At 45.9% G+C, this 22,460-nt stretch overlaps 8 protein-coding genes across 8 annotated transcripts; 4 read left to right on the top strand and 4 right to left on the bottom strand.

Annotated features, from left to right (window-relative positions):
- Positions 1-675: 675 nt before the first annotated feature.
- F4813DRAFT_382022 (calcium ATPase) lies at positions 676-4,365 on the top strand (the record flags this gene model as incomplete). The annotated part of the gene is made up of 10 exons (XM_049245747.1): positions 676-749; positions 814-887; positions 950-1,218; positions 1,279-1,820; positions 1,875-2,115; positions 2,177-2,592; positions 2,641-2,989; positions 3,054-3,637; positions 3,695-4,012; positions 4,065-4,365. 10 exons carry the CDS (start codon positions 676-678, stop codon positions 4,363-4,365), a joined length of 3,168 nt encoding a protein of 1,055 aa, XP_049097487.1.
- Positions 4,366-4,577: 212 nt separating this feature from the next.
- On the bottom strand, positions 4,578-6,715 carry F4813DRAFT_161799 (GroES-like protein). Its single transcript, XM_049239092.1, has 2 exons — positions 5,676-6,715; positions 4,578-5,621 (listed from the first exon to the last, which is right to left on the bottom strand). The coding sequence occupies exons 1-2, from the start codon at positions 6,051-6,053 to the stop codon at positions 4,791-4,793; spliced, it is 1,209 nt and encodes a 402-aa protein (XP_049097488.1). The 5' UTR covers positions 6,054-6,715; the 3' UTR covers positions 4,578-4,790.
- Positions 6,716-7,054: 339 nt separating this feature from the next.
- Positions 7,055-8,002, bottom strand: F4813DRAFT_398133 (uncharacterized protein; the record flags this gene model as incomplete). Its single annotated transcript, XM_049248013.1, has 2 exons — positions 7,055-7,791; positions 7,852-8,002. 2 exons carry the CDS (start codon positions 8,000-8,002, stop codon positions 7,055-7,057), a joined length of 888 nt encoding a protein of 295 aa, XP_049097489.1.
- A 1,121-nt stretch (positions 8,003-9,123) lies between these two features.
- Positions 9,124-11,654, bottom strand: F4813DRAFT_367310 (MFS general substrate transporter). Its single transcript, XM_049244147.1, has 7 exons — positions 11,210-11,654; positions 10,765-11,112; positions 10,598-10,707; positions 10,274-10,542; positions 9,806-10,214; positions 9,539-9,750; positions 9,124-9,483 (listed from the first exon to the last, which is right to left on the bottom strand). The coding sequence occupies exons 1-7, from the start codon at positions 11,362-11,364 to the stop codon at positions 9,379-9,381; spliced, it is 1,608 nt and encodes a 535-aa protein (XP_049097490.1). The 5' UTR covers positions 11,365-11,654; the 3' UTR covers positions 9,124-9,378.
- A 793-nt stretch (positions 11,655-12,447) lies between these two features.
- On the top strand, positions 12,448-14,839 carry F4813DRAFT_161875 (uncharacterized protein). The gene is made up of 3 exons (XM_049239093.1): positions 12,448-12,811; positions 12,881-13,208; positions 13,362-14,839. Exons 1-3 carry the CDS (start codon positions 12,602-12,604, stop codon positions 14,798-14,800), a joined length of 1,977 nt encoding a protein of 658 aa, XP_049097491.1. The 5' UTR covers positions 12,448-12,601; the 3' UTR covers positions 14,801-14,839.
- An 810-nt stretch (positions 14,840-15,649) lies between these two features.
- On the top strand, positions 15,650-17,215 carry F4813DRAFT_382026 (MFS general substrate transporter; the record flags this gene model as incomplete). Its single annotated transcript, XM_049245748.1, has 4 exons — positions 15,650-15,724; positions 15,792-16,004; positions 16,065-16,132; positions 16,219-17,215. The coding sequence occupies 4 exons, from the start codon at positions 15,650-15,652 to the stop codon at positions 17,213-17,215; spliced, it is 1,353 nt and encodes a 450-aa protein (XP_049097492.1).
- A 55-nt stretch (positions 17,216-17,270) lies between these two features.
- F4813DRAFT_398134 (alpha/beta-hydrolase) lies at positions 17,271-19,339 on the bottom strand (the record flags this gene model as incomplete). Its single annotated transcript, XM_049248014.1, has 5 exons — positions 17,271-18,392; positions 18,454-18,814; positions 18,864-18,961; positions 19,008-19,139; positions 19,197-19,339. The coding sequence occupies 5 exons, from the start codon at positions 19,337-19,339 to the stop codon at positions 17,327-17,329; spliced, it is 1,800 nt and encodes a 599-aa protein (XP_049097493.1). The 3' UTR covers positions 17,271-17,326.
- Positions 19,340-20,643: 1,304 nt separating this feature from the next.
- F4813DRAFT_161924 (EthD domain-containing protein) lies at positions 20,644-21,852 on the top strand. Its single transcript, XM_049239094.1, has 2 exons — positions 20,644-21,049; positions 21,104-21,852. Exon 2 carries the CDS (start codon positions 21,382-21,384, stop codon positions 21,760-21,762), a length of 381 nt encoding a protein of 126 aa, XP_049097494.1. The 5' UTR covers positions 20,644-21,049; positions 21,104-21,381; the 3' UTR covers positions 21,763-21,852.
- The last annotated feature ends 608 nt before the right edge of the window (positions 21,853-22,460 follow it).

Here is a 22,460-nt window from a genome sequence, read left to right on the forward strand (position 1 = left end):
TACCATGATGATGATTTTATATATGTTGTGACTTGGACCCCGTTTCTTCACAACTTTGCCCACCTTTGAACCCCCCGGAGCTAATAGCTGAGCAGAGCTTTGCTAGATCCGGTGCGCGAATTATGTCAAGCTCGATTTTCAAAGAATGCAGGTTAATTGGCACTGCCTCTTTTACATCTCTCTAGGGTTCCTGGCGCTTGAAATCGGTGAAAAAAACCAACATGTGATTATTGGAGCTTAACGGAGCTTCGAGTATGTATAATTAAGCTGTACTGTGAGGGAGATGCGAAGACGTCCAGCAACTAACAGTGCGACATCCTGTTTTTCTGTATGTCATCAACAGCTTTGCTCTCCGACTTCAGAGTTCCCATCAACTCTTATTAGACACCAACGTAGCTTAGGTAGGCTTAGGTAGATAGCAATATCTGACAATATAAATTGGTAGTTAACTCAGCCAGTCATCTGGACCTTCATCTCAATTGACCGACTTTCTGTTACATTCTCGGAGCTTTTCATTCGTCTCATCTTCCTCGCGTAGTGTATGTACATTGACTTACACGCCTGGACTTTCTTTCCGAAATGGACGAGCCCGACCTTAAACATGGTGTGAAATGGGACGACGAGGAGGCTGTCCGCCCTTCTCGTGGGCTCCGTCGTGCACAATCCAGCGGCTCGATGTCTATTCGTAGCGTGCGCTCGCGACGTGAAGTTGACCCATCCATCATCCTCCCTATCCAGTACCGCACCGTGTAAGTAACGTTATTTGACAACTAAACAACAATAGATCACAGGTGGTTCTAATATCGATCCTAGTTCGTACCAGATCGAAGAATCCAAGCAGAAGGATGTCGTGCAGCTGTCCGAGGCGAAAGATAAAGCTACTAAGGGTATTACGGGGCTCATATCCCAAGCATTGCACTCAAGGTGCTTATTAACATCGATCACATAGATTTATCCGAGCTCGAATGGCACACGATATCGACTGGAGAGGCCCTCCGACGTCTCAGCGCATCAATGACTGAGGGTCTCTCAACCGAACAAGTTGCTCGTAGAATAAAAGAATACGGCCGAAATGCCCCATCTCCCCCAGACTCGCGTACCATCCAGAAATACTTGGGTTATTTCTTTAAAGGATTTGGCCCTATACTTCTGCTTGGAGCTATTCTGGTTTTCATCTCATGGAAACCACTCGGCCAACCTCCATCGTTGGCTAATCTGGTAAGTAATAATATAGGACGGGGACCTAATACTTACAGTATCTCTAACCTCTACTCCTAGGCCCTGGCAATAGTTCTAGTTGCGGTATTCTTCATCCAGGCTGCATTTAATATGTTCCAAGACTGGAGCTCATCTTGTGTGATGAGTTCCATCAAGAATATGCTTCCCGAAGACTCCTTAGTCGTCCGGAACAGTGTTCAGGCCTCCCTCAATGCACAAGAGCTCGTACCCGGCGATATCGTGTTCATCAAGGCTGGCAACAAATTGCCGGCTGACATGCGTTTCCTCCAAGTTTCTAGCGATGCTAAGTTTGATAGGTCTATCTTGACTGGAGAGTCGTTACCTCTCGCAGCAACGGTAGAATCGACAGACAATAACTACTTAGAAACTCGCTGCATCGGTTTGCAGGGTACCCATTGTGTATCCGGATCCTGTATGGGCTTGGTCGTAGCCACCGGCGACCGCACAGTATTTGGTCGTATCGCAGCTTTAACCAATGAGCCCAAAGTGAAATTGACTACTTTGGAAAAGGAGGTTTTATACTTCGTCGTTATCATCTGCTCTATCATGCTCACGATGATTGCCATAGTTCTAGTTGTCTGGTTAGTGAAGTACATATCTACTATTGAGCGGCCAGTGCTAACAATGCGTCTCAGGGGTGCTTGGCTCAGAAAGGTCCATCCAAACTGGATTAATGTCCCAAATCTCATCGTCGGGTGCGTCAGCGTAGCTATCGCTTTTATCCCCGAAGGCTTGCCCATCGCATTGACTGCCGGCTTGACAATTACCGCGAACCTGATGCGCGAGCATAAAGTCCTATGCAAATCGTTGAAGACAGTCGAAACCCTAGGATCTGTGTCAGTTATCTGCTCCGACAAGACGGGGACCCTTACCGAGGTAAAGAACGAGCCGACGTCGACACCGATACTTCCATTGGTTCTTAACTGATCTTGTTTAGAACCGAATGACTGTCACTGAGTGCACTATTGGGACTCACACTATTACAATTGAGGCGGCCGAGGACGAGTTGGATACGAGTACGGCACCGGCCATTGCCGGCATAGTAACAACAGGTGTAGATCAAGTGTGTGCCATCGCTGGACTCTGTAACGCAGCTGAGTTTGACGCCGCAACCATGGATTTACCTATCGAACAGCGTCGTGTTTTTGGCGACGCTACCGACCAGGCGGTATTGAGATTCTCTGAACGGTTCGGCTCAGTGCAGCAGCTACGCCAATCCTGGCAGAAGACGTATGAGCTAGCTTTCAACAGCAAGAACAAGTTTATGATCAGGACGTTTTCCATGTTCAGGAAGGATTGTCTAAAAGCTACTCTATCAGAGGCTGAGGCGGAAAACTTCAATTCTGGCGACACGTAAGAGGCTCGAAAGAGTCCGAAAGATTCAATACTAACTTATACTAGACTGTTGACTATAAAGGGGGCCCCTGACGTCCTTATTGGCCGATGCTCCTCCTTTGTTAACAATGCAGGTGATGTGCATCTCTTCGACGACGATATGCAAGCATCATTCGAGAACATAAAAAACGCGTACAGCAGTCAGGGGAAACGTTGCATCTTGCTTGCTCGCAAGGTCATTCGCCAAGGCGAGCTACAATACCAATCCGGAACAACTCAATTTGAGGACGAGATCGTCACGCATGCTAAGTCGGACTTGACGTTAGTTGGCCTTGTAGCTATCGTCGATCCTCTGCGTCCGGAAATCCGCGAAGTTGTCTCGACGCTGCGTGGTGCCGGTATAAGGGTATTCATGGTAAGTAAGGTCTAGTAGCCGGGTATTGGGCATTGTATCCCTGCTAACAATATGCAACATGAAGGTGACTGGCGACTTTGCTCTTACAGCTCTTGCGATCGCTCAGGAGGCCGGCATCGTAAGCAGTCCTACACCCTCTGTGCACAATGTCTCCTGGCTCCCTAGGGAGGAGGTAGAACATGAAACGAAGGATCCTACCACCCGCTCGTCGATTCTTATTAGCGGACCGGAACTGCTGGGCCTGAACGAGTACCAATGGAAAATATTAACCGAGTATGAGGAGATTGTCTTCGCTCGAACGACACCGGAACAGAAACTACGTATCGTAAAAGAGTTCCAGACTGACGGTGTGGTTGCCATGACTGGCGACGGTGTGAACGATGCTCCGTCTTTAAAGGCTGCCGACGTTGGTATCACTCTTGGAAGCGGCTCCGACATTGCCATCGAGGCAGCTGATATGGTACTTCTCGACTCGTTCTCGTCTATTGTTGAGGCGGTGCAATACGGTCGGGTGGTGTTTGATAACTTGAAGAAAGTGATTTGCTACCTGCTTCCAGCTGGAAGTTTCGCTGAGTTCTGGCCGGTAATGACCAATGTCATCTTTGGAATCCCGCAGATTCTCTCGTCTTTCCTCATGATTATCATATGGTAAGCGTTATTTGAGCTGAAGGAATAGTTATAGGCAAATATGCTGACGCTACTTAGCTGCTTCACAGACTGCGCTGCCGCGACAGTACTCTCCTACGAGAAGCCGGAGGCCGACGTCCTGCTGCGTAAACCACGTAATATCAAGAAGGATCGCTTGGTCGATTGGAAACTTGTTATCCATGCATATGGTGTTCTCGGCATGATAGAGACCATAGCTTCCTTCGCGATGGCTTACTGGTATCTGGAGAAGAACGGAATACCTTTCCGTGTGCTATGGTTCTCTTTTGGAGATCTTCCTGATTGGATTGATCAAGACTACTATGCTCAAAAGCTGAATGAGGCATCTTCCATTTACTTCGTCAACCTTGTTGTCATGTAAGGAATTATATTGGAGAACTGTAATGGCAAATCGACTAACTTGGCATAGGCAATGGTTCAACTTGCTCGCAGTACGAACGCGGCGATGGAGTATCTTCCAGCATCCTCCCATATTCAATAAACACACACAAAACCTATATCTTTTCCCAGCAGTTATATTCGCTCTAGCAATGGCTATCCTATGGCTTTACATTCCTCAGTTGCAGTCAGTTCTGGGAACTTCGCCTGTTCCGGTGGAACACTGGTTTCTACCCTTTGCTTTCGGTCTGTTCATCTTGATATTCGACGAGATACGTAAGTTTTTCATACGGAGATACCCTAACGGAATTTTAGCTAAGCTGGCTTGGTGATATATAATATTGGAATCATACTATATTGGGGGATTTAAAGGGGGATAGGTGTTTTTTATGAGATGATGAAGACTTTTCGGAAAGCTATGGGGGTTTCACCGTAACAGACCTGCATGCTAATTGCAGGTGATATTATTCTCCAGCTTATTCGTATAATGCTTTATTAGCATCTGTTTATATCTACTATATCCATCTCAATGTTGCTAATCCCGGGTTTAACTACTAGCATATTCCAGCACGCTTTCTCTGGCCTAGATGTTTATACCTAATACTCCTCGGCCTTGGATACATATATTGGATTGCAAGGATCAAATAGCCACACCATCTCAACGCCCCCCGTATGCTAGTCTATATACTGTACCCACAGGTTAAAAATCCAATGGTGTTCTAATGCATTATTAAAAACACACTTCCTACCCCTCTCATTACATCCGCACCACCAACTTCTTGCCTTTCAAGTTCCCCTTTTTCAACATCTCTAGTCCCCCCTGAATCGAGTGTAAGCCTCCATTAATCAAATGTAACTCGGGCAAAATAATCCGGCCCCCATCTAACAGCTTTCCAAGTTCTTCGGTATAGCGGACGTTGCTCTTATCCAGGACGAATTGCTTCATCTCAACTGTATGCACTTCGACGTTCTCGGGAACTACTTGGGAACCTGACATCATAGCTAGCGGTGCGAAGGCGACGGGCTTAGTTTTTGATACGACATCGAGCGTGAGTGTTGCCGTTTTAGGACCTACTAAGTCGATTGCCCGCGTGACATTGTCGTTGGTGATGGCACGAATTTCGTCCACAACCTGTTCATCTGACTTGCCGTCTCTCACCACCACATGGCTCGCACCTAAGCGCTCCGATAACGACTTTGTCTCTACGGAATTAACGGTTATCACTCTGATCCCGCTGAGCCGCGCAATCTGCGTAGCAAATTGTCCCGTGACAGTAGAGCCGCCCCAGATCAAAAGCCATTGTTCCTCTTTGTTATCCGTAGGTTGTTGCGGAAACGGTACGCCTAACCACTTCCATAACGTCATAGATGCCGTCAAGGCCGCGACGCCCAGACATGCTGCGGCCTCGATGGGTACTCTCGATGGGATGGGAAGCACAGTATGCGAGGGCACGACCACATACTCCTGAAAACAGCCGGCACGAACATCCTTATAATACGTACTCGTCCAGACATAGTCGCCCTGCTTAAAGTGAGTAACGGAAGAGCCAACTTGGACTACCACGCCAGACATTTCTCGGCCCGTAACCTGGAGGGTCTTGTAAGTCTTTATCGTCTAGCGAGTAAGGAGGGGTAAGCCTACCCATGGAAATTCAGGCAAGCAGAAATTATAGTCGACAGATTTCCAGTCGATAGGATTCAGGCCGACGTAATGGCCTCGAATCATAATCTCATCATCCCCGACCGTCGGTATCGGGAAGTCATGGCGGATCTCATATTCGCCCTTACGAGCAACGACTAGGGCCTTCTGCATACCAGGCACGGCGAACTCGGCGACAGAGACGTTGGCAGATTCGTCCGTCGTTGTTGTCGGCGTGGAACTTTTTCGTATACCCTCTATTAACTTGGACTGTGATTTCTCATTCTCATTCGATTTCGTTCTTATCTTTCGTAGGAGCGTACGAACTGTTTTCCACGAGTTTCTGCCGACGTAGGCACGTCTGGGCTGCGTTTCCGTCATAGCTGCGATGATGCCGAGTGTGTTACGTGCAAGTATACCGAGCAATTCTATCTCGCAGGTATTTATTTCAGCGGGTGTATCACAGCTATCTTGACATGAACGCAACCCGACCTTGCGATGTCGATAATGAATGTACTTGTTCTTAACTTGTTCTTAAACTTTTTGCCATTATTAATTATTTACAGCTACCGGGACTGGCGGGTCTCTTGTTACATGGCCAGGGGACTTATCGAACCTGATCCGAACCAATGTGGTGAATGTTGTCGCACGCCATCAGCACGCCATCGACTAGGGTGGCCTGCTTACATATGTAAGAGGCAAAGGGCTCCGTGGGGTGGAGTAGATATCTTTCCGATTCGGCCAGGCGGAGACATTTTGATAATTGGTCGGCACGAATGGTACACCAATATATACCTAAATATCGACGTTAGCTACTGATTCCAAGTCAGCTCCGAGTCCGGTACCGTGGGGCGGCTGGTGTAGCTTTGACTATCACGTTACAAATTCAATCGTCATCTTATTAGGAAACGTATTTGACTAAGCTCTATTAGAAATAATATTCTGACCTAGTGTTATGTTTAAATATGTAGAATAGAAACAGATAGTGTAACTACCTACATAGCGTAGAGTAAAGACTAGCAATTAATTAAGACACCTTACCCCTATTTCTCCTTGTCCAGGCATACCTTTACGTGATATTAATCATCACCTTATACATTAATCATCTATTGATCATCAAATTATAGCGGTACCTAAACACCATAAGGCGGCGATGAAATGAGGAACGACAAGAATACCGGGGCAGATTCAGTATACCTAATATAGAATAAGACTGAAATATGTATGACCAAGGAAAAAAAACACTATTTATTTCATTCCTCCTTCTGTGCGTGTCTCTAACGACCACGATGTCTGTTGAAGTCCACCTCATAGAATCTCCATCCCCTAATACACCCCCAACACCCAACAATCAAGCTCTAAGGCTCACATGGATCCCGCCCCTAGCGGAAATGGACCTGCTGCCATAAAGATGGTATAACGTGATTCTTCCTACTGGCGAAGAGGCGCATTGCGGTTTCAGCTTGGTTTCTGTGCGATGCGAAAGTCCACCGCATCATCGATTGCCCTCCCTGTGTCCAGAGATTCTCGATCAGCTCCATGTCATAGAAGAATGCCTGTTGTAGTACCGCAGTTATAGTCACAACGTTGACCAACTGGGTGGGACCTGTGATTTCTATGACTCTGGAGCGATGAGAAACAGGTTGCGCGCCCTTTTTCACGCGGTTTGGCCGTACTGTTGGCACCAATTCGCCAAAGCTGAGCTCGCCATCTTGGACCTTGTTGAATAGTCTCGTCACACCATCTCGTCCCCAGAACTCAACCTTGGCGGCGCATGTGTGGTGCCTCTTAACAGGGTCGTTGATGACAACGGCATATATCTTGCCTGTCCCTCGAAGCTCTCCCAGAAGCGTGGGATAATCAATATCAATGGGTAGGCCTTCGATCCAGACAGCGCAATTCTCATCATCTGTGATATCATCGGGCCTGTTTTTTTCGTTCCTCACCCCGTGGTAGTTGGTCGAGAAGCCTGATATGGGGCTGACGTTATCTACTTCGTCTTCGTCTTGCCCGGTGTTGGCTTGGCCAAAGCCATGCTGAGCCAAGGTCTGAACTTGAGCTGAGCTGTGATGCATGTCTATGATAGGTATATATGATTGGTGTGAAGCGGGTGTATTAACTGTGCCGATGTTAGTCCGGTAACTCTCGAGGAGAGCTTGAAGGTTTGTACTAAACTTACCCATTGGAGGTTGCTGAGGTTGACGCGGAGGGGTGAGATCTTCTCCAAGATCATGAAGGTTCGCGGAACTGTCATCGTAAGGTACGATTGCGCGAATACAATCGACTGGGAAACTGAAGTTCCCGAACATCCCCTTCAATTTTCGATCCATTATGGTGGAATGAAGGTTAGTTCAATCTTACTTTTGGTTGAAAGTAGAGAGGTTCGACGACTTTGGGTTTGTAGTTTAGATTGAAGTTACTTGAAAGGTTGTTTAGAGACTCAGAGAAGCGGGGGATAAAGAGAAGATGGACAGTGTTTAAGTAGTCCCAGTGAAGGAAAGAATCAGGCGGTAGTACCTGAGTACGGCAGAAAAGTTTGTAGGTTACCAGCTGCTAGATACAATCCGGTGAGCTGTTGAGGGGCAACAGTAAATGTTATGAAGTAATCTTTGAAAGAATAAACAGGAGCAACTGCTGTATGCCGCCCTTAAAAATACAACTGTAAATAATTGTAACTTGGCAGTTTCGACAGGCGTCATAAGGTTAAGCAACCTTCGCGTGTCAGAAACTACCTGAGATACATATGGACCACATGACCGATGTGTCCTTCTTAGCTAGCAGATACATATCAAAAAGGTCTGTGCTAAAGATTTTGGAAGTTTCTATGGAATTAAGTTACTTAAGTACGTGTAGAGAAAATAGCTTTTTGTATATATTAGACCGATATTATATTGAGTACAGGTTCAAATATCTAGAAGGGAACTAACACACATATATACCTAGTGGAATATAAACATGATTCATACCTAGGTAGATTCTTAATCAATAATGCTAGGTGGTACTTAACCTAGTTGCCCTATTGAATGATGCTGTATAGGTAGGTACCTAAAGAGTAACCCAATGACTCAATTACCCGTTTCCCACGACAATAGGGAATGATTCATAATTTGGCTATCAAACAAGCGGAAGTCGCGGAATGAGTTGTCCAGGATTGAACGGTGTCATCAAATAATGGAAGTATAATATGCGTATAAGTGCAACTCTAGGTTAATTGATTGATAGGTATGCAATAAATCCAATTTTTTGGTTGGTTGTTGCTTTAGCTTTCAGAGACTCTAAACATACCTGGATTCTTACTTTAGTATCGCCTATGCAAAGTTAACTCTGGCATCTACTGTTAAGGGGACTATGACACAGATTTCCGTAGTCCATTGAGTGTAACTATATATCAATGAGTACCTAACCTAGGGTATATGGGATCTGCTTTGTTTGTTTCTGACAATATAGCGTGGTAAGGAGTGTACTCCTTAGAACGACTTTGACTACAATAAGCGACCAATCTAGACAAATTTATCCGATATGTTTATTCAATGTCCTATCAGAGAATATCTATAGATGTAAGTAGTTAAAATGTATTTGCGAAGGACGTGCCAGTCTTGTTCCCTTCCGCACTGATGCATATGTACCTTCCAGTCTAATATGTTCATCTAGTTGATCGTCTTCGCCCCTGTCTTTCAAAGAGTATTTTATGCCGTGACTAGCGCATCTAGTTCTCAGTCTCGGTTTCCGAATCTTCACCGTCAATTCTCTTGCTGTTAGGTGGTGGTAGGTGTGCCATAAACAAGACGGCAAAGCCAAGTACAGCAAACCCCTGGGTAAACGTCAGCAAGTACAATATTATACTAGAATAGGGGTCTAAGACATACGGCGTTGCAGAAAAATGTTAAGCTCGGCTGGCCGAGTTCGGAGAAGAAAGCAAGGATTAAGCCGAAAAGTCCTTGTGTCAAGAGCGTGGCTGTGCTCTCTACTAGAGTGATGGCGCTGATGGCATCTTGTCGTTGTTGCGGGGGACATAGTTCGGTCATGACCCCCTTGGCTGCCGGTGCCGATCCCGAAGCAAACGGCAGTAAAAAGCCAGCTATCAATTGTCAATTTCGTCTAGAACCTGTGAAGGAGATGTGTGGACATCTTACCGAGATACACCTGCCAACCCTCCGTTGAGAAGCCTGCAATGACTGTCACTATTGAGTCGACGACTAAACTCCACCTGACAAAGAAGAGGTCAAATCCGGTACCGGAATCTTCTTCATCCTCAAGGGGCTGTATTGGTTCTTGTGGTACTTCTCCAACCTCGTCGGCTTCGAAATCCCCTGGGTTAACTGGAATATGAACTTCTACTCTGTGTTCTCTGGTTTCCGCTGGCGTTGGTGCGCCATTGAACCAAGCCCGACCGGAAGATATGATCTTCGGGAACATGAGGAGTAAGAATATACCGCGGATAGCCGCGTTACCGAACATAAGATATCCGTTCTCACTAGTGCCGAAATCGAATTCGGAAGTGGCGTACATCTGCAGGAGAATCGGGACATATCCGGAAGAAAACTGCACGATAATTAGAGGGTTAATAAAGAGAAGCGTACATTTCTAATATTTTGACTTACGACACCGAGGAAAATACCTAGGGCGAGGAAGATCAAGCTGTAATTCTTGATGATCTTGCCCGACTCTAAACGGTAGGAATGAGGTGCGATCATCTTTATAGGTGCGAAGAAAGCACTAATGCCCCGGCCATTTTGTTTTTTACTAGCGGCCTCATCGCTTGCTCCCGTTGGTAAGAAAAGTGCTCCGTATAGCGAAGAAACCACATAGAGGAAAAATGCGGTCTCAAAGGGGCGTCTAATATTGTAGATATCGCCGAGTAGGCCTCCCACTATAAAAGTTGTCAATTCAATGTGCTGATAATGCAATTGTCTCCTTGGACTTACGTAGGAAACCAAATGCAGTTCCTAACATGATCGACCCCTGTAGCCGACCAAAAACGGCCGTGCGGTCTTTGGGCGCGACCAGCTCACTCACCGCGGTGTTGAGAACTAGCCTACATTGGTTTAATTAGTACTCCTGGAACAGAATCGGGGATCACGATTATACGCACTGAAAGCCGCGGGGTCCTCCAATGATACCTATAGCTTGACAAGCTTGGAAAATGATTATACCTTCCCGGCCACCGATTGTCACGGCGACAATCTGTGTACATACCCTCAAACCTAGAAGTACAGTCTGGGAGACGAAAGCCCATCGCGGACCCCAAAGTTTGATAAAGTAGCCACATATAAATAAGTTGAAAACGCCGCTAAAGGACGTTGACATGCCTAGGATAGATATCTGAGTCGCAGTACCAGCACTAATCTCTCGGCGATGACATCGATCGCCGGGTCCCTCAAACGGGGGGTTGTGACTATAGAAGACATCGCATTCCATAAGACGGAACACATAATTGATTCTGACTTCATAGTCAGTATCGAGTTCGTGGTTTTTGGTTTACATTGAGATTGAGATTGACATGAATGCCGAGGCGGATAGGTAGTGGTTGTTCTTACGGAACTTGTGTGATGCCGAGGGTGAAAGCCATCATGAAGCCGGCAAGGAGAATGCGGTTTGCGGGACCGAAAAGGGTACCAGCGGGCTTGGCGGGCCTGTTTGTCCTCGGAGGGGCCGCATTTTCGAGTAACGGCGATGTCTCATCTGCTGCCATGAGTATCGATTCCTCCGTGCTGTAAGACGGATCCAAGAAAATCTTGTATTAAGATGTCTCGGGGACAAAGAGGAAGCGAGCCCAATGCCTGAAAAGTTTACCTATAGCGATTGAACCATCCAATGGGGAATGCGTCCGGTCCCCGCTGCCTTTTGTAGCGGTCTGACTGATAAGACTTGAAGACCTTGTAAGTTCGGTGCAAGTGATCCGCCGACACTTGTCCGATGCATGCGCGATTGCATCGGCATTGTCATAGGTCCTAAGCGATAAGAATGATAAGGTATTACTTGTCCATGCCGTTCATAATTAATATAATCATAACTGGCTTACTTATGCTGGACCAGTAGATTTGTAACCTAGTACGTTTTATACTATTTACCGGGGTCGCATTTTAGTCTTATTGGTACAAAACGTGCCTAGCCATTGTTTCTCCAATTGAGATTTTGGTATAGAGCAAGTATAAATAGAAACACGCTTCTAACTGCGTCGTGTCAAAGTTGAGTTGTCTGGTTGTCTAGTGTAAGTTATTAACATAGACTAACTAGTGCCAAATCCTTAACCGTAACTCATCTCACAAACCCTCAGGAGTCAGGACTATCATGTAGGTTTACCATGTATCATTAGTAGCATGATATCGCATATTTAAAGAGTCGCGCGAGGAGTCCATGTCAATACTTTCTCCATGCCCTTTTTAGCCCCCAAATCTGCCTCCATCGTGGGTCTAAGGCTGAAAGAAGCTTGGCAACTCGCGTGTTGGCTCCCCTCTGTCTGAATCCTTCTATAGACCCATAGTAACATCTGTGTACTATCGTTTCGGGTAGTTACTATAAATTCGGGTCTTATGGCTTCGCGTCTATGTAACTCAAATTCGCCTGCTAGGCTATTGCATTGAAGAATATCACTTGACGACTAGGGGTTGTAAGAAACTTTGGAAGTCCTATGTATTGTACAATACATAGTGAGGCGCCATGTTTTAAAGCTATGATCGCCAAGAAACCAGGCTAGTACCCGACAAGGGATTTCATCCATAATATTACACGGCAACCATAACATGTTCTCAGCTCCCGGCGCAGTAGGATGTGGTGGAGCCATATCTCTTTCGTAGAATTCACATAGTAATCTGTTCTAGCCACTATGTATACCTAACTACCTATATAGGAGACCGTAATCTTCAAACCTGGTAGAAATTTCTATCAAGCTACCTAAATGCATTTGCATCTAGCTTACCACTCTCGACATGTTTTCACCATATAGACGGCTCCGAGCCTGGCCTGAACAGCCGCTTCCATTAAGAAGTGGAGTGTCTCGCCCAAACAAGATAATTTATAATTTTATTCTTATACTCTTGACGATCGCCTGTTTTGTCTTCGCAGGTCTTCTTGGTCGCTGCGATGGCATGCTGAGCGATGCCGACCTTGTTCAGAAGTTGGTAGAGGCATCCCGCTATGTAAGACACGACTATCCTATAATTATTATAACACAACAACGCTGACCGAGTTTTCCATTTCTAATCCAGGGCCCTACAATATTTCCTGTGGTCTACGCTCTTGTCGTGGGCGGCGCTTTGCGTTCCCTAGCACTATGGAGGTTACAAGACGGAGAGAAGGTCAGCTTCCTAGACCTCCTCCTAGGCAGTACCTCCGTGGGTGGTATGGTTGGAACACAGCTTGAGCGACGGCTTACACAATTTGATATCCCTAGCTTATGCCTCATGTTCATATGGGCTCTGTCCCCTCTTGGAGGCCAAGCCTCGTTTAGGATCATCACTTATCGAGATATACAAATACCACATAATCTCACACTTAGTTTTCTGGACTTTTCCAATGCCAGCTCTCCTAACTCCCGTACGTACCGAATTTCGACGATTCTTACCCCCCTTCGATCTGTCTCGGAAGCCAGTATACCCTTTCTTCCTATATAAGGTGTCACTACACCCGAGACATGCCTTAATCCTAGGTTCCTTACTAAAATTAGCAATTATTGACCCTCGCTGTTAGTATCCTCGGTAGATGTTATAAATCTGCTTGACGTCATCGACTCGTCCTTCGTATCGTCTCTTGTTTCCCCCGCGTCGATTAGCCAGTCTCCTATGGATCCTTGGGGTAACATAAAGATTCCATTCATCGAGAATTTGCCCGGGTACGACTCAGCAGGCGAAGACGAATGGATCCAATTCTCAGGGTACTCGGAAGCTACTCCGTACTCGTCTCTCGTTGGGATACCGATAGCGAATATACCAAAAATTGGCGATACCGAATTTACTATAGAAGCTTCCTATTGGAATTTCCGTTGTCCCGATTTTGGATTTCCCGAGCACTATGACGACGACTACTGGTACCAGGCGATAAACAATGCTTCCGCAGGTTGCACGCTCTCGAATTTACAGTGTACGATATTTAACAGTAGTATATCTCTCCCCGACGGTCTAGTCACAGAAGGGGCCCGGACTCCGTCGAGTTGGATTATGTCACTGACTCGTGATGATGAGAGAGAAAGGCGTTGCGCTGCAGGACCCACAGACAATGCTCCCGCAAGACGGCTCTTTTTTCGGACCAGGAATACAGGTGCCCATAAGCCAACTGCAGCAAACTGCACTATGGGAACGACGAACGTTGAAGCTTCGGTAAATTGCAAAGGCTGGGACTGCAAAGTCGATCGACTACGGAGATCCCAGAAACGTAAGATCTATCAATCACCCGCATATACTATCTTTGACCACTGCGGTGATTGGGATTCGCCCTTAAATTTGCCTAATTTCCTGAACTATCTTCTCGATGCAGCTGGTAGCGATGTCTCGCATTCTATAGGGCCAGGTTTATTCCAGAACTACCTACTCAGCCCAGACACACCTTTTGCCAGGACAGCCTTGCACAGTTACAATATAGACTCTGACATTACGACTATTGGCAACGAGTCGTTTGCGGTGCGGTTTTCGCAGATACTTAACAGCTATTGGACGTCGTTCTATAACTTCAACCTCACTTACGGGGGCCATCCGGAAAACCTAGCCTTCTCGACGGACTTTTACACCGGTTATCCCATTTGGACTCCTCTCGCGGAATCATCGGGTATAAATACTCACACCGAAACGCACTTCTTTTATAACAGAGGGTGGATGGCAGTGCTCGTGATCTCAATCATGGCTATGTTTATTAGCGCCATCGTCAAGGCTATCTTCGACTTGAGAATTTGGATCCCCGACTTGCTCATGAACGTGTCAACTATGATCAGGGGGAGCGCGTCGAATTGCCCTAGCGTACCTTTTGGTGGTACCACTTTAGACGATAGCGAACGATCGAGGCTCTTGAAGAACCTTAGGGTTAGATATGGCAATATTCGGACTCAAGACGGTAGCCCTGGCGAGCTGGGGATTGGTGAACTTGCGGAGGGCGAAGGAAAAGCCACAAGAGTTACACAGAACGAAGCGTATTGGTAGACTTTTACCAAGGTAGGAATAGTTCTAGGAATAGATAACAAAGACTTGTTGAGGAATTTGAACCAGTGTGATTTGAGAGATGGAATGATAAGCTGCACGATTTATCATATCATCGGGAATTACAACAAGGATTAAAGCGACATCCCACCGCTAATTAATTGCCTATGCTGTCATTGATGGAGGAATTCCCTTACCAGCAAGCCACGATAACAAACAAGCTTATTTGATGCGCATCCCCATGCCCATGCACATTTTAGCAACTACTTAATTCACAAGTGCCGAAAGACGCAGCGATAATCGGACTAACGGGGATATGAGTGCATATGATAAATACGACGTAGATAGGAACCCCTGAAGAGGCTCTCGGGTATATATCATAAAACTTGCCCTTATATTCTTCATGTCGGCTAACTCAATTACATGTAGTCAAGACAACATTGAATAGAAATCAAAGAGACAAGTAGGAGACCTTGGCTTTTCATACAAGATTCGATCCTACGTCAGCAAAAGGTAAAAAAGAAGAAAAAAATACCGGACGTCATAAGCGACATCGGTCGGATTTCCCCAATCACGTCCTTGAAACCACCATATTGACTACTACTAGTATTACACTTGAAGAACTAGGTTAGAGACATACTAGTAAAACAACAGTCAATGGCAGTAGATATCAAATACGGAGATCGGTCTGAGAAGCCTGATCTAGGACCTAATACAGAAGGCATCTCTACGTCAAGTCAAGAGAATATCCAGACGAGAGGTCAAGATGGCAGTGCAACTTCGTCAGCAGGAATTCTTGAAGAGACGGGACAGAACACCTTACTATCTAAAGCAATAAAGGTGGTAAATTGGATGCCGCAACGCTGCCGCTACGACCCCGAGAACCCACCGAACTTCACCCTCGCGCTGAACATATTATTTGCTTTCGTATGTTAATGCATGCTGCCAACCAACACCAATTAACCAATATCCCCCCCAAGCTGACCTCTCCTAGAGCGGAACATTCACCGTTGCGAACCTCTACTACGCGCAACCAATCCTGAACGTCCTAGCTAGGGACTTCAATGTGAGCTACGAACGCGCCTCTGACGTCGCCACGTTGTCGCAAGCGGGATATGCCGTGGGCCTGCTGTTTCTGTGCCCCTTGGCGGATATGGTTCCGCGGCGACCGTTTATTCTTTTCCTTATATGGGTGACCGCAACTATTGTGAGTGTTCGACTATAGACGACAACTCGTGTTATATGCTTACCTAGTGAAATCTTACAGTGGATTGGGTTATGTCTTACGAATAATTTCGAAGTATTTATTAGCTTGTCGTTTCTGTGTGGAGTTGGGTAAGCCCCTATTTATTATTATTTACGCAGTGCTTCTTCTAGTACCCCTTACTTCATGTTTTACTTCATGTCTAACAGTCAAGTAGAACAGTCACACCACAGCTCATGCTACCGCTTGTTGGCGACTTAGCACCGGCTCATCGCCGTGCTGGTTCTCTGTCAGTAGTAGTATCGGGATTAGCACTGGGCTTACTGATCGCGAGGGTCCTGTCAGGTGTAGTGGCAAACTTCACGTCGTGGAGAAACATCTACTGGATAGCATTCGGCGCGCAATATTCAACTTTAGTGCTGCTCTACTTCTTCCTCCCCGACTATCCCGCAAAGAATAAGGGGCTTAACTATTTTAAAGTCTTGTGGGGTATGGCTGTCATGGTCGTCACGGAGCCGCTCCTCACCCAGGCGTGTATCATTGGGTTTCTCCTCAGCGCCGCCTTTACCTCCTTTTGGACAACTCTGACTTTCCTTCTCGCATCGCCGCCGTATGAGTATTCTTCTCTTGAAATCGGATGCTTTGCTTTTATTGGGATCGTGGTTGTCGCACTTGCTCCGGTCTGGTCACGTCTCATTACAGATCGCTTCGAGTTCCTCTTTTCGGTCGTTCTTGGTCTTAGTTTCGAGTTTATTGGTATTGTGATATCCACCTTCATCGGGAGCTTTACGGTAGCGGGGCCTATTATCCATGCCATCATGATGGACTCGGGTGCAAACTTCACGCACACTGCTAATCGCAGTAATGTTTATAACCTCGACCCGAAGGCGAGGAATCGTGTGAATACGGTATATATGGTTTTCTCCTTTGGTGGGCAAATTATGGGTACAGCTGTCGGCAATAGACTGTACGCTCAGGGGGGTTGGGTTTGGAGTAGTGGCTCCAACATCGCTTTCATTGGCGTAGCTATTATCGTCGGTATAATTCGTGGTCCAAGAGAAACCGGTTGGGTTGGATGGTCTAATGGTTGGAGTATAAAAAGAGATGATATTCCAAAGAGAGGAGCGGCGGGTTCCGCTGATACTGACATCGAGGAGGCTCCGTCGCCATCGGAACAGCCGGTGGGCGAAGCCGTCCTGCGGAATCCGAGATAAATGTAAATTCGGTACTCGTATCGATAGGTTCCAGAAACTCGGCATAAAATTATGCTACTTCCATACCGGCGGCATCGTGATTTCTTGAGGTCCTCATCAGTGCAGTCTTCGTTATTCCTTAATCCAGGGGCCGAGGTCTGCCCATAATTGGCACCTTTTCCCTCTCCCATCCTCCCAAGAACCTCCTTCCGCAATCTCGAAGTCGGCTACTAATGGTGGAATCGATTCGTCGCTACTAGGCAAATAGCTAGTGACGTTAATTGGGACACCGCCGATGACAAATTCCGTTGTAGTTGGTGTGCCACCGGTCATATTCACGTTAAGCATCCAGTTGTACCCCGGTTCTGCCTCCCACTGAGGCCATGCCCCAGAGCCTGCTGCAACAATATTCCCCTTATCTGCAACGGTCATTTGTGCTTCGCTGAGGGTCGGGTCGCCATTCACTACAAAGTTTCCCCAAATCCTCTGGATAGCAGCGCGAAACACTTCGTCCATACTGGTATCCGGAATATCTATCGGCTGGAGTAACGGGTATAGGTCGAGACCGTGCTGGCCAGGTGGAACTGATAGTTGATAATGCCATGACTTCCCACCTCGTTTATTTGCGTACGCGTCGGCGAGCCAGTACGATGGGCATGTGAATGACGTTTCTGCATATAGGTTCGTAGATGCTTGTTGCCAGCCGTAGGCCCATCCAGAGTTGGTTGTCGAGTATGGTGACCTCACGCCGTTGGAGTTTACTAATATATCTGAGGCGTTTGGGGGGACAGCATAGAGTTTGAGGATGTTGGTTATGTTCGTTTCGCTTAACAGTGGGTAGGTGGTTGCAACAAAGCGTCTGAAATCGGTCTCATCCGTTATATTTTGAGGAGTGAAGTCCGGGCCATCATTTAGGTTACTCGCCGACAAGATACGCATGCCATTAAGCCCCCCTCCTCCCAGGAGATGGTCTGTGGGCCTTTCTTGGACAAGTCTCCCATCCGTGACGGGAACGAAGGCCCATTGGCCGTGAGGTGCTCTTGTACTGACGTAGTCACTAGCAGTTTGAAGATCGACCGTGTCTGCCGATACTAAACATTCGAAGACTGATTCGTTCGCTTTCGATCCATCCGTAAGACAGCCCAACTTCTCCGCGAAACGATAGTAGTATTCAGTTGGCCTGGCGCCGTCATATTCCCTATGGCAGTTCTTAGTACTTATTAAGCGATCGTCGACAGTATACGAAAAATGCAACTTACCATTGAGATGGGAGGAAAGGACTTGTGGCGATGATACCTTTGAACAAGGCGGTATTGTCGAAACCTCCATGAGCCATTCCAAGGAGCATGGCGCCACCTCCGCCAGCAGATTCCCCGGCGATAGTCACTTGTTCGGGATCTCCACCAAATAGGTGAATATACGCCTGAACCCATTCTAATGAGAAGTACATATCATGGATTCCTGCATTAGGTACACCAGATCTACCCAAATCAGCTGACGAGAGGAACCCAAAAGCCCCTAGCCGATACTGGATCGTCACTATGATATAAGTGTTGCCATTGGTATGGATTTGTGGTGATGGGTCAAATCCCCCATTTGCTTGGCCATATCCACCGCCATCTATTCGCATTAGAACCCCGAGGTTTAATGAGGAGCATTGAAAGCTTACGAATCCAAACCATTACTGGTAGCTTTGTTTTGTTTGCCGGTGTGAAGACATTCACGAAGAGGCAGTCTTCGGAGCCGGATGGGCCCGGTTTATGCGGCCTATTATACTTAGCTTTGATTTCATGTAGGAGTTTTTTATACGTACCCTGGAGAGTTTAGTGTTTGGGGACACTGCGGTGCATAGCCGATTGCTGGAATTACTCGAGTCCTGTTTTGGTTCGGGGGTTGTGGTAGCTGCCATCTAAGCTTCCCAACTGGAGGAGCGGCATATCGTATCCTAGGATATTGTTAGCTAGAGCTTCATATACTTTTTTGCATGAGAAATAAGCTGTACCCTTTGTATGCATTGATGTCATATTTATCGTCATAATACCCTTGATACAACTCATAATTTAGGTCAACAACCGGTGCTAGGTGGCTTTGGCTCCTGCCTAGAGAGAAGAGCAAGGCTGCAAATGCTGATGTCTTCAAAAACATATTGGAGATTTCGATAGTGTTCTAGGCGAGACGCAAAGGTACCGGCTCGGAGATACGTAATTTGGCAAGAAAAGCCAGAGGAATTAGATTCGAGAGACTCTAGAGCCTATTTGCGGAGGCGAGGAATCCTCCCCCCTATGCTGCACAGAGTGAGTGAGAGCAAATAGTCACATCTGCACTCAACTAAGTAGATCTAACTCACCACAATCTGATTGGCAAGTAAACATACAGTATCCTAGTCGGAAGGCTTGGATCTATTGGCAGGTGATAAGAAAAAGCACTTCTCCAAGTCATAAGCAGTCATCCCGGGCCAGTTTCAACGCATAGGCATACGTTAAGCACAGCTGTTAGCAGAAATCACTCTAAGCTTCATGACCTACCATAATCATTACTTAATCTTGTGACGGTGTAAGATGCATCGGCTACTAAATGTTGCTAATGCTTACTTGCGTCTGATTTAGTCGTATCACGAACCGGTGCGCAAAGTATAGCTCTGGTATCTTCTGCGTCCCCTACTAGTTAACAGATTCCATCTTATCCGTGCTTATTCTTCTTTTATACCTTAATCAGTAACATAGGCTCTTTCCTCAATTCAAATCTAGTGAAAATACATACCAAGATTTTGGTGGCGAGAAACGTACTCCTCCTAGATATTTACAGATGTGAAACCTGACATTTAATTTCACAAGATCGTGGTACTACTATGATACACATATCACGAACAGAACATCATGGCCGCTACAGGATTTAGTATATCAGATTGTACTACCACACCTTTGCATAAAATGGCAAGACAAAGCGAAGGCTAAACTAAAGCCATCAGCTTCAAGGGTTCAGAAGGAATGTGGCTTTCGAAACAGGCGTCTATCGCACGGAGCTGCAGGACTTACGTTTGGTCATAGACATAGCGCAGGGTCAGATAGTATAGACTCGGAGCTATCTTCAAGCTCGGAGTCGTTTATTTCTACGATATACTTCGACTAATCAAACCTATATTGTTACATATATGACCAAGTTGTGATAACACGAACGAAGGCGCCCAAAGAGAGGTATAAAGGAAAAACACAAGTTATTAATATGAATTATTGGCGTCGTCCTAATTATAGCCTGACTTTGCTTTGTTATATGTCTCTTTGGAAGAAATACACCTTATTTTCAGTAGAACTAGACCGCCCTGTGAGTATGCCTTATTGCCAAGGAGCCAGCTATATCCAATCATAGAATTTTCTTTACCATATGCAAGCCATGTACAAAAGCCGTTCAGGCAAACAAAAAAAGCCTTTATTGCAACTTCATATCATACCGTTCCATGTGACATAGACACCATTACAAAGGCCGTGATTTATGATTTAAGGCGCATACTCCTGGTGGTATAACATCCAAGTCTATTGTAAACTTTAAGCGCAAAGCCAACCTAGCCTTGACAAACAAATACACAATATAACTAAACGCAACTTACACAAGATGGATTCAATAATCAAGACGATCAAACTCCCCCAGTCCCAATGGACCTCATCTCAGGACGGTGGCCGAGTTGATTGGGGAACCTGCTCCGTGATGTAAAACAAGAAGAGGATGAGAAGAGAACCTACCGCAGCGTGCTGTTGGGGTTATAGTCGAAAGCCACCCTATTCTCACAGTTTCAAAAGATTTATAGGAATATAATGGAAAATCAAAGTGGTTTATATAAAGATGAGGATCGTTTGCCTTGTAAGATTTCATCTAGGCCACGTATCGCTACGCCGGTATTGAACTACGTGTCAGACTTTAGATTAATAAGACCGATTAGATTTCGAACCTACTAGAACCAACTAGAAGAAACGTGTTATTATAGTCCTATATTCATCATCATCTAACTACGTATTGTACATATAAGAAACATGACTTTCCCTAACAGTTATATTTAATTACTATTAATTAAATAACATTATTGACAGCGTATATTATATCATACTATTGAATCACCAGTTTCGGTTCCGATCTAGGCAGATTCCCCTTCTCGGGATCTCATCCAAGCAAGCAGGACCTAGAACCTTTCGACAATGACCTTCAACGTCCTCGTCTTCGGCCACCGTCTCCCCGGAGTCACCCCGTCCCAATTCAAACAACGCTACGATGAGCATATCCTCCTCATACAGGAAATAACAGGCGCATGTTTCCCCCTGTCACACACACGACGATACATTCAGCGCGCCGACGGGCAGAATGCCAAGGTCATCGCGGGGTCACAGGAAGATTTTGATTTCGATGTAGTAGCGGAAATGGTATTTGAGAGCGAGGAGATATTTAAAGGGTTTTATGAGATCGTGAGCAAGGAGGATAATGCGAAAATTATTGACGAAGATGAGAAGAAGTTCTTTGACAGGAAGCGGGTGAGGGTCGTAGTGCTAGGAGAGACGGAGGTTACGAAGCGAAAGGCCTGAATATAAACTATTCGATTCAGGTACGTGTATATTGGTTGCTACTCCCCTCAGTGCTTTAATATACATATAAAAACTATCAGGTAAATCCGCAACCTAACGGATGCATATCCTAAAGTATGGCATATCTTGACTTATGAGAAGCTCAAGCCCTATTCCACCTTCAAGGGTAATATACATATTTTAAGTGACGAAGCGGACTTTTGGGTCCTGCCGCAATAATGGAAAAAGCAACTCATAGATGCGGTGTGCTTCTTGAGAAGACTTCAAGTAATTATGCGAGCTTTTATCATCCAATATGAACCCAATAATAGCATAAGTTTCACGCGTACACAGTATAGCTCGCATACCCTGGGAGCCCAGTCTAGGTTATCTTAATACATAGTGAACCGCATAGAGCTCGTTACTAATAGCTAGATAAATACCTACCTATACAGCTAAACCTTTATCGTAAAGTCTTTATCTCAATACTACCTAAATAATGTGCGATGCTTCCCTAACTGTGGGTCATTTTCGGCGAATTGAATACGTAGTAAAATAATACCCCTTATCTAGGGACCCTTTAAAATAGGTATCGATATCTAGGAGCGATCTACTTGCTAATATTCACATCTAAGAGTTGAGCTCAGTTAGAAAGACATTTCCCATCTACACAACACCCCACCTATAAGTCGATGCAATCTTTTCCATATCTTCAATAC

This window comes from Daldinia decipiens (genome assembly GCF_022478715.1).
Source record: "Daldinia decipiens strain CBS 113046 unplaced genomic scaffold F4813scaffold_29, whole genome shotgun sequence".
Taxonomy (NCBI): Eukaryota; Fungi; Ascomycota; class Sordariomycetes; order Xylariales; family Hypoxylaceae; genus Daldinia; species Daldinia decipiens.

What these genes read in the sequence shown, in the direction of transcription:
- F4813DRAFT_161799 (XM_049239092.1), bottom strand. Translation starts at nt 6,053, where the DNA reads ATGACGGAAACGCAGCCCAGACGTGCCTACGTCGGCAGAAACTCGTGG. An exon ending in GCTTGCCTGAATTTCCATGG is followed by an intron (nt 5,622 to 5,675) that starts GTAGGCTTACCC and finishes AAGACCCTCCAG; the next exon opens with GTTACGGGCCGAGAAATGTC.
- F4813DRAFT_367310 (XM_049244147.1), bottom strand. Translation starts at nt 11,364, where the DNA reads ATGGCAGCAGATGAGACATCGCCGTTACTCGAAAATGCGGCCCCTCCG. An exon ending in CTCGGCATCACACAAGTTCC is followed by an intron (nt 11,113 to 11,209) that starts GTAAGAACAACC and finishes CTATGAAGTCAG; the next exon opens with AATCAATTATGTGTTCCGTC. An exon ending in GGGTTGGCAGGTGTATCTCG is followed by an intron (nt 9,751 to 9,805) that starts GTAAGATGTCCA and finishes GACAATTGATAG; the next exon opens with CTGGCTTTTTACTGCCGTTT.
- F4813DRAFT_161875 (XM_049239093.1), top strand. Translation starts at nt 12,602, where the DNA reads ATGTTTTCACCATATAGACGGCTCCGAGCCTGGCCTGAACAGCCGCTT. An exon ending in TGGTAGAGGCATCCCGCTAT is followed by an intron (nt 12,812 to 12,880) that starts GTAAGACACGAC and finishes TTTCTAATCCAG; the next exon opens with GGCCCTACAATATTTCCTGT. An exon ending in TGCCAGCTCTCCTAACTCCC is followed by an intron (nt 13,209 to 13,361) that starts GTACGTACCGAA and finishes CCTCGCTGTTAG; the next exon opens with TATCCTCGGTAGATGTTATA.
- F4813DRAFT_161924 (XM_049239094.1), top strand. Translation starts at nt 21,382, where the DNA reads ATGACCTTCAACGTCCTCGTCTTCGGCCACCGTCTCCCCGGAGTCACC.